General features: G+C 36.0%; 1 protein-coding gene across 1 annotated transcript; it reads left to right on the forward strand.

Moving 5' to 3' along the window:
* The first annotated feature begins 3,941 nt into the window (after positions 1-3,941).
* On the forward strand, positions 3,942-7,854 carry LOC127418844 (magnesium-dependent phosphatase 1-like). The gene is made up of 6 exons (XM_051659705.1): positions 3,942-4,076; positions 6,508-6,571; positions 6,713-6,820; positions 7,113-7,220; positions 7,343-7,428; positions 7,534-7,854. Exons 1-6 carry the CDS (start codon positions 4,043-4,045, stop codon positions 7,614-7,616), a joined length of 483 nt encoding a protein of 160 aa, XP_051515665.1. The 5' UTR covers positions 3,942-4,042; the 3' UTR covers positions 7,617-7,854.
* The last annotated feature ends 2,395 nt before the right edge of the window (positions 7,855-10,249 follow it).

The following is a 10,249-nucleotide window of genomic DNA, read 5'->3' on the forward strand; positions in this document are numbered from 1 at the left end:
TGTTTGCCCTCAAAATCACGTTTAAAGTTTTCAACTGCACTGCATGAAGATTAACTGATAATGTTTCATCCGTGCTGTCGGGCCGAGGAAATTCGATCTGTACCCACAACTGTTACATAAACCTGTGCCGTATTGGAAACGTTTGCAGTTCTTTTATATTTTCTGTATTTTCTATAGGTCTTTATCACAGTCCACGTGTCATCACATCCGGCTCCGAATAGTAGTGTAACCAAATATCCGCCCATGGATCTGTCTATGTACGATCGCAGTTATTTAAAATAAATTAAACCAACTTAGATGCAGTAAACATCAGCCTTTTAATCATTTCTTTGGATTAACATTGCACTTCACCATGTGTGTTATCTACCACTTTAATGCGATTATCAGGGCAAAGTTTTCCCAGTTCATGAGAAGCTGCGTGCGCTGTTCAAATGACTCTCTCAGAGGATTAATGTAGCATGCTCATCTCCTGTTTGTAAATATAATACAGTTGTAGACACTGGGGAATTTTCATCTCTATGTTTTATTATTGTATTCGGTCACGACTCATGAGTGGACGCGTCCCCAATCTTCGTACTCAAACCACGAGGATATAACTCCACGTTTACAAAGATTAAACCAGTTATTTTCTGTAATCAGACTCTGGAATGGAAATGTTTTTTTTATTTGAAAATTTTTAAATGGATCTTATATCAAACATAGAGATTATAATTAAGTATATGAATGCGTTGTGATCATTATCATCGCAAATGCGCAAAAAACGGTCAGAAATCTAGGGGTAACCATTGATAACAAACTAACAAACCACATCTCAAAGACAGCACGATCATGTAAATTTACACTCTACAATATCAGGAATATAAGACCCTTCCTCTCTGAACATGCCACACAACTGCTTGTCCAGTCACTTGTCATAACTAGACTGGACTACTGTAACGCTCTCATTGCAGACCTCCCTGCATGCGCAATTAGACCCCTGCAAATGATCCAGAATGCAGCAGCACGTCTGGTCTTTAATGAACCAAAGAGAGCGCATGTTACACCACTCCTTGTCTCTCTCCACTGGCTACCGGTTGATGCACGTATCAAATTCAAGGCTCTGATGCTGGCATACAGAACAGTCACTGGGTCCGCTCCAGCATACCTAAAATAATTTATGCAGAGCTACGCACCCACTGGAAGCCTGCAGTCGGCTAAGGAACATCGCCTTGTTGTACCAACACAAACAGACACCAAAACACCTTCTCGGACTTTCGGCTTCATCATACCACGTTGGTGGAATGACCTTCCCAACTCCATCCATGAAGCTGACTCACTTTCTGTCTTCAAAAAATGTATTCTTGTTGCACTTTTAATCTGTTTTGAATACTATTCTGATGCTAGAGAAACTTTGTAATATGGCACTTTTCATACCACTGTCTCCTTAAGATGATTCGCTTATGTTTTCCTCATTTGTAAATTGCTTTGGATAAAAGCATCTGCCAAATGAATAAATGTAAATGTAAATACTCTGTATTATCTTTACTCACAATATACATTTTTTTTGTGATTGTAACAGTTCAAGGATGGGCAAGGAGGAGGTGGGAACCAGCTGAACAGTAAACATAAAGTTTAAATGAGAAACTCAACTTAAAACAAATGTAAACAAACACAGACACATATGCAACGTGGCCGCGTGTGTCTGTCTCTCTCTCGAACCAGTGTCTCCGGCTGCCCTTTATCTCGTTCTCCCGGTGATCATCTGATTCAGCGTCAGCCGTGCTCCATCACGGCCCGGCCACACCCTCCACCTCATCACAGTGATATACCCCTGTCTTGTTCAAATGCTCTTTAAAGTGTAAATGTACTCTTGTTTGTACTATATTCTTGCATTACTCTAATTTAAAAAAAAAACATTCATTTACTCCGTTAAGTGCTCCCTGCTCACATACATCCTGTTTAAATCATAAAACAACACAACACTGTTTTTCTTTACTTCATCATCCATGAGTAATGATTGTAAGATGAGGTAGCTCTGTTTAGATTAAGTACTTGAGATGAATTGTACATAAAATAAACCATAATAATTCTGTGCTGTGGGCACTGCCATTTAAACCGATTGAAATAGACTGCATCAGAAGTTGTTTTACGCTACTAAGCAAAGATTCCGCTCTGCGAACGCGTAAGTGTGATAAAGGCCTTATTCAGATGTCTTCAAAGTGCAGCTCATGGAGAGACAAGGCATTTAGTCAGCAACATCAGAACTTAAGAGCCTGCCAATCAAATCTCAGTGTGAGCAGGTGAATCTGTTGGAGAAAAATGACTGTAAGAATTGTCAATTGCTGTGATAGCACAGCAGACAGACTATAAGAGAAAGAAGATGTAGGCTTAATGTAGAGACAGGATGAAATGGAGCACTAGTCAGTCTGACAGACTGAACAGAGAGAGGCTGACGGATAGTAGTTGATATGAATGATAAAAAGATGGAACTGAAAGAAAGATTCATTTAGCAAAGATATAGTGTGAGAATGAGGTGCACTTGTTTAAACTTGCAATGGGACCAACATTTCATTATAAAAGGCAGCAGGACGGTGGATATCCTGTTTTACAATCTCTATTTAATTCTATAGCTGTTCAGTTAAACACAACATCCTGAAACTGTCAGTTCTGAATGTTTCAAAAGACAAAATGAGATGATCCAAACTGATCATCAAAGCGAAAAAATAAAAATAAAGAAAAAGTTGTCATTATTTACTCACCCTCATGTAATTCCATACCACTTTCTTCTGTGAAACACAAAAGGAACAATTCAGAATATTGACCAAAAAAAAAAAAAAAAAACATAAAAGAATCATAAAAGTATTGTCATTGTGCAATATAGTATACTCTAAAAAACATCCAGTGAGCGGCAGTTCTGTGGAGGGAAATGCTTTGTTGATAAGAGAGGTCAACAGATAATGGCCAGACTGGTTCGAACTGACAAAGTGTGCAGTAACTCAGATAACCGCTCTGTACAATTGTGGTGAGAGGAATAGCATCTCAGAATGCTATTCTTAGATGCGGGTTGGCGCTGTTTTGGCGGAGGGGGAGCTACACAATATTAGGCAGGTGGTTTTAATGTTGTGGCTGATCGGTATATATATATATATATATATATATATATTTCTATTGTATACTTTAATTCTTTGTAATTGTAGAATCGTTTTTTTCTAAATGAATTACTAAATAAATTAGAATATTTTACCAAGTAGTACTAAAAATACTAAAAAGTAATCAAAATACTTTGTATGTTGGTGCTCTTTTGTAATTCTAATTTTAGATGGCAAATCTAAAAGTGTAGAATTAGCTATTTAAAACTGTAGGTAGCAAATGAGTGTGTTTCTTCTATATGGTTGTTATAAACGTCATTATGTTATATATATATATATATATATATATATATATATTATTTGTATTATAAAAAATGCAAAATATGTTTTTTAATACAAAATCAAAACTAAAAAGGCATTCATAATGCTGTCAACACAGCAAACCTATAAAAGAAGGCTCTGAACACTGCAATACATAAAAAAGAAATAAAAACATAATATATAAAAATAAATAAACAAATAAGATGGATTGAAATTACAAGGGGCAACTACAGAGATTTGACAAATTATATTTTATAAATAAATACAATAATTTCAGTTTTTGAATTTCTTTTTTATTATTAAATTAAAATATAATATATATATTATATATATATACACACACACACACGCACGCACGCACGCACGCACACACACACACACACACACACACATACTACATATGAACATATATATAAACACTTATATTATATTTAAATATATTTTTAATGCGAAATTATCAGCGAATAACATATAACAAACAGACGATGGGTCGTGTTGTGATTTTAACAAGGATACGTATCCTTTTACGCAATGTTACGTCATCACGCCACTTCCGTATTAAGCTAGCTGACATTACTGGTAAAAGAAACCGGTTTCGTTTTAAGTGATTTGAGTCCTGTAAAGTTTCTTTCCGTTTCAAGCGCTGATCAAAGATGTCTAAACCGAAATTAATAGTTTTTGACCTCGGTAAGTTTTCAGTGTTCACGCTTAAACCTTTTAAATGATGTAAACTTAAAACACAGTGTCTAGCCTTATAACATGGGTTTTATACAGTATAGATGAAATTACTCTGACGTCACACTCCGCAGCAGATTTCAATGGTGGAAATAGGCAGCGCTGCAGTTTTAATAATCTTTTAAGCTTCATAGAATGTAATAATATATTTTAATGTTAATAACAGTTTTGATAGGAATATATATGGTTTACAGTGAATAAATTATGTGGGTTCTTTTCTGAAATATCACCAAAACAAGTTTAAACTTGTTTCAATGAGCCTGTATGATTATGTCAGACATGTGACAGGTTGATGAATACACATCCTCACATGTTCAACATGCTTCTAAAGCCTAAGAATTTAAGTACTTAGAAATGAAAACTACCATGAGACATACAGTATGTGTCTTAACTCCTTAAATTATTAACCCACATACAATATTTTACTTCAGTATGATCATATTCCATAACAAAATTTAATAACAGCTGTTTCGATTGAACAATATTATTTACTGCATTCAAAATAAATGCAAAGACTTTATTTTTGCAGTGTGACATTATTTTTATTCACTTATCCTTTCACAAACAGTAGTCCATGTGCTGCAGTGGTGGAGACGGGATCTGTTTCTCCTGCTATATCACATACGGTGGTCTTGATTATATAAGATCATTGTTAGATTATATTTGATCTCATATCTGTCACAGTGACAGCACTTTGGAAATTAAAAACAGCCGTTTGAGATCAGAGTTTGCATAAATTCTTTGTTAAAATAAGTTATTATCGAACAACAGCTGCTGCGGGTCAATTGTGTCTAATAGAGTAGATGGGATAACAATGACGGTGACCCATGAATTATCATCATTTATGTAAAATCTTGAGTTTTTCCTGATGCAACGATCTGGTGGAAATTTAAAGAAGCCCTTATCTCCAATAATCTGTGGGAAACGAGGTGTTTCAACCCCACAAACAGCACTTTTTGGGTGGTTTCAGCGCAATTTGAGCAAAGCGCCCATAGACAGCAGCTCTTTTCTGAGCAACCAAATGAACTCTGAAGGGGTACACAGAACATATACAGTATATATTTATATATACATACACTGGTGGCCAAAAGTTTGGAATAATGTACAGATTTTGCTGTTTCGGAAAGAAATTGATACTTTAATTCACCAATGTGGCATTCAGCTGATCACAAAGTATAGTCAGGACATTACTGATGTAAAAAACAGCACCATCACTATTTGAAAAAAGTTATTTTTGATCAAATCTAGACAGGCCCCATTTCCAGCAGCCATCACTCCAACACCTTATCCTTGAGTAATCATGCTAAATTGCTAATTTGGTACTAGAAAATCACTTGCCATTATATCAAACACAGCTGGAAGCTATTTGGTTCATTAAATGAAGCTTAACATTGTATTTGTGTTTGTTTTTGAGTTGCCACAGTATGAAATAGACTGGCATGTCTTAAGGTCAATATTAGGTCAGAAATGGCACAAAAGAAACAGCTTTCTCTAGAAACTCATCAGTCAATCATTGTTTTGAGGACTGAATGCTATGCAATGCTTGAAATTGTAAAAAAACTGAAGATTTCAAGACAAAGGACAACTGGCTCTAACAAGGACAGAAAGAGATGTGGAAGTCCAGATGTACAACTAAACAAGAGAATATGTACATCAGAGTCTCTAGTTTGAGAAATAGACGCCTCACATGTCCTCAGCTGACAGCTTCATTGAATTCTACCCGCTCAACACCAGTTTCATGTACAACAGTAAAGAGAAGACTCAGGGGTGCAGGCCTTATGGGAAGAATTGCAAAGAAAAAGCCACTTTTGAAACAGAAAAAAAAAGAAAAGATTAGTGTGGGCAAAGAAACACAGACATTGGACAACAGATAATTGGAAAAGAGTGTTATGGATCTTAACCCCATTGAGCTTTTGTGGGATCAGCTAGACTGTAAGGTGCGTGAGAAGTGCCCGACAAGACAGCCACATCTATGGCAAGTGCTACAGGAAGCGTGGGGTGAAATGTCACAAAGCTGTCATTGCTGCATGTGGAGGATTTTTTGATGAGAACTGTTTGAAGTAGTTTAAGAAATTCTGAACATTTGTTTCAAATTGCAATAGTAATTTTTCACGTTATTAATGTCCTGACTATACTTTGTGATCAGTTGAATGCCACTTTGGGTAATAAAAGTACCAATTTCTTTCCTTAAGAGCAAAATCTGTACATTATTCCAAACTTTTGGCTGCCAGACACTGGCGGCCAAAAGTTTGGAATAATGTACAGATTTTGCTGTATATACATAAATGCAATATGTGTGTGTGTATGTATATATGTTTGTGTGTGTGTGTGTTTAAATGTGTCATTACAAAGATGTTGTTATTTTACTCTTTGGTTTTAACAGATTACACTCTCTGGCCGTTTTGGGTGGACACTCATGTCAGAGCACCTTTCCACATAGATGACAGGTTTGTCTTAGGTTTTAGTGTTTATATATTGTCTATTCTTCCTCAGATTATTTAAAGGGACAGTAAATTAAAATCAATTAATTTTATTTGGATAATATTTTTCCCCTTCCTTGCACACTGACCGGTTTCCTGTTTCTCCAGCGGCACGGTACGGGATTCAAGATTGGCTGAGGTTCCCATCTACCAGGATACTGAGAAGATCCTTAGTTCACTCCACAGTCAGGGATTTAAGATCGGCATTGCATCACGGTAAGATTTCAAAAGGTCTGCTGTGTTGGTAACAACTAGCTCGTTTGTTACCAGTTCGGTGCCTCATTTAGTTGCACCACCAGTTCTCAAGGCAAAACTTTGCTTGTAAGTCGTAAATTTATCCATAAACCATCACCGTTATGCTTTTAATCAAGACACTTCTGATGAACTTCTCAAGATAGATAGAGATAAATTATGATTAATCTACCTATCAATCATATACTGTAAATACAATATCCTCTAATCTTACTGCATATATGTCAAATAAATGGCCTTTTTCTGTTTCTCAAAGAACCAGCGAGGTGGAGGGAGCCAATCAGCTGCTGTCACTCTATAACCTCAACCAGTACATTTCCTTCAAAGAGATCTACCCTGGTTCAAAGGTCAACCACTTTAAAAGGTACTGTTAAGTATCAAGCAATGCAGTGTTGGGCAAGAATCTATCTTTGCATGTGGTTGCTCACTCACGTAGTATCTGTTCATGAATGTGAGACACACTGACAGCTGTTTCTCTGTCTTCAGGCTGAAGTCTGACAGTGGAGTCCAGTTTTCTGATATGATTTTCTTTGATGATGAGGACAGGAACATCGTAGAGGTCGGCAGGATGGGTGAGTTGTTCTCTTCCACCAACCTAGAAACTGTTCTACCGTATTAATGTTGAAATTTGAGGATTGTTTATTCGGTTAAATCACCGTCCGTATCCTCTCTTTCAGGAGTTCACTGTGTGTTGGTTCATAATGCGATCAATTGTGATTTAGTCAACAAAGCACTCGTGGAGTTCAGCAAGAAGCAGTGACCACCGTCGCAGAGATGCAGTCATTTAGTGTTGCTAATTTAAAGTTGCTGTAAATGAGGAAGAATTCATCACATGTACAAAATAATGATATGTATTCAATAGTTTCAAGTTTAACTTGTAACTGTACAGCACTTACTAATTTCAAAACAAGGTCAATGTTTTTAAATGTAAATGTATGTGACTTTTAAAGTTATTTTATACAAAGAGTACATGGAAAAAATAAATGGTTTTATATTTTTTTGCTTTGTTTTATTTTCAATTTTTTAAAACATGCATGCTTCCTCCATTCTCATGTCCTCAAAATTGATGTGATAGGTGTGGGTGAGAAATAGACCAATATTTAAGTCCTTTTTTACAATAAATTCTCCTCCCTGCCCAGTAGGTGGCGATATGCATGAAGAATGTGAATCGCCAAAAACAAATGAAGAAGAACTCTTAGGAGAGAAGAGCGCTAAGTAGGGCTGTTTGAAAGCGGAGATTTGGAGTAATTGGAGTAATTGACTGCTACCGAAATAGTTGTATAGACTTCGGCAAGATTTTTATCGATTTTGCACACCTTTGCCTTTGTCTAACCACAGTTCATAACACAAAGCAAGTACACACTATATTCTCAACGTTGCCTCATGGGGTGCTATAGCGTACATTACTGTAAACTGTCCGCTTCAACTGTAAATTTTCTCTTTCAAGTCATCTACTGTCATGACGGAGCAACAGATTGAAGAGAATATTGCTGAGCAAGTAAGTTAAAGTTAGTATATTTATAGCAACTTACCTGAATAATAACGCATCCAGTTTAATTGCACAGACTTATAATGGTAACCCTATCGCTCCCTTGAGTTCTAAGGTTTGTTACAACCACAGTAATGCAAGAACACACGTTATGTATGTCTAACCAGACTGTGTGTTGGCAATGTGTTGGTCAAGTCCTCGGTTCTGTGTTCATGTACATGCGTTTTTTTTTAAAAAATACATTTTTTTATTATGTTTCCAGGAGTGCTGGCTATTCATGTTTTTGAGATGTTACAGACATTACAGCTGATTTTCTGTAAAGCTGTTTTGGAACAATGTGTATTGGGGAAAAGCACAAATAAAAAACCATACAAAAAAAAAAAAAATGATTTGACGTTTATGATACGATGTTTTTTTTTCTACTTTGGCAACAAAATCTCAATGTTCTCTTTGTTCTGTCAAAATCAAGCTTAAGCATTTTACCAATCAGAAATAGTAATGGCCAGCATCGTCCAATCACTGCAAACCACGTTAAAATAAAATTATACATTATAAATTCTGAATCTAAGTACTGATTACCATTGTCCCATGTCTGCCAACCATGTTGAGTGGTCCAAACATCATCTGCAGCCTGAAACTGAACTTTTGGTCAGAGTGATTGACTTAACCTCCAGTGTGCTGTCTGTCTGCACTGGTCTCAGAACAGTACATATTTTCATCCTAACTCCACATAAAGCACCTGAAACCAACATTTGTCAGGTTTTGGATAAACCCATTGATTCTCAGTGTGATAATGCAGTGAATATAGGATTTCTAAAGAAAAAATAGCGCTAAAGTACACATTAGTGTACATTGTGCTCAGCAGCATGGCGTTTCGCGATAAATCGCTCAAATTACAAAAAACAATTACATATCGGATGAAACTAGAGACTAATCTTTTGACTCAAACAGGTTTCAATGTAAAAACTTAATGAGGGTTTTTACCAGATGTAGTTTTTTTTTGTGTTTCTCCCAAAGACAAACTCCGCTATGAATGGCGCCATGTCATTTTGTCACATGACTCCATACATCGAAAGTTTAACCCTTTACTGACAACTAGAGTATCCTGAACTGAGATCAGTCAGTTTAAATGAATTTAAATTATGCATTGCACACAGCAAAGCTAAAACACAAAGTCCACGCATGTTTTCGGGGTCGTACGAGGTTAAAATTGTTGACATTGTAAGCCTGTTCAGTGGTTCACAAAACCAGTCTAAATGATTCATTCATGAATCAGGCTGATTTGGCTCTGGAGTTAAATTTACTGATTTAGTGATCCAGTTGAAGTGGTTTCCGAGTTAACAGCTCACTGGAGTAGAAGAACACCAGTGAATAATTACCTAAATCTCAGTCTTTTCATCTTTTATGTCATTTTTGAAGCTTAAAAGTTTTAGTGTATTCATTAAATTCAGCGCAATTGCGTGGAAAAGAGTAACAAGAACATTCTTTAAAATTTCTCCTTGTGCTCCACAGAAGAAAGCCATATGAGTTTGGAATGACATTAGGGAGAGTAAATGATTATTTTGAGTGAACAGTTATTTTTATGTTTTCTATAGAGTTAAAATTTTGTGCTCTGCCTGTCTAATGCTGGTAAATCTAAAAATGATTTGTATTATTCATGCCAGATTAAAAATTTATACTGTGAATCATAATTATGGACCGGAGCCAACACTGTAGCACATATTAAACGGTTTTAATGAACCGCTAAAGAATTAATAACAGCCTTGGCATATGATAACCTTTATAATAGCTAATGACATGTTTGATATGAACCATTATGTATATAAATGGGTTTGAGTGAAATTAGATTTTTTTTACAGTCGTTCATATTCTCAGTACATTAAAACTGTAGATGTTGGCAGCTT

This window comes from Myxocyprinus asiaticus, chromosome 28 (assembly GCF_019703515.2).
Source record: "Myxocyprinus asiaticus isolate MX2 ecotype Aquarium Trade chromosome 28, UBuf_Myxa_2, whole genome shotgun sequence".
Lineage (NCBI taxonomy): Eukaryota > Metazoa > Chordata > Actinopteri > Cypriniformes > Catostomidae > Myxocyprinus > Myxocyprinus asiaticus.

What these genes read in the sequence shown, in the direction of transcription:
- LOC127418844 (XM_051659705.1), top strand. Translation starts at nt 4,043, where the DNA reads ATGTCTAAACCGAAATTAATAGTTTTTGACCTCG. An exon ending in CCTTTCCACATAGATGACAG is followed by an intron (nt 6,572 to 6,712) that starts GTTTGTCTTAGG and finishes CTGTTTCTCCAG; the next exon opens with CGGCACGGTACGGGATTCAA. An exon ending in CGTAGAGGTCGGCAGGATGG is followed by an intron (nt 7,429 to 7,533) that starts GTGAGTTGTTCT and finishes CCTCTCTTTCAG; the next exon opens with GAGTTCACTGTGTGTTGGTT.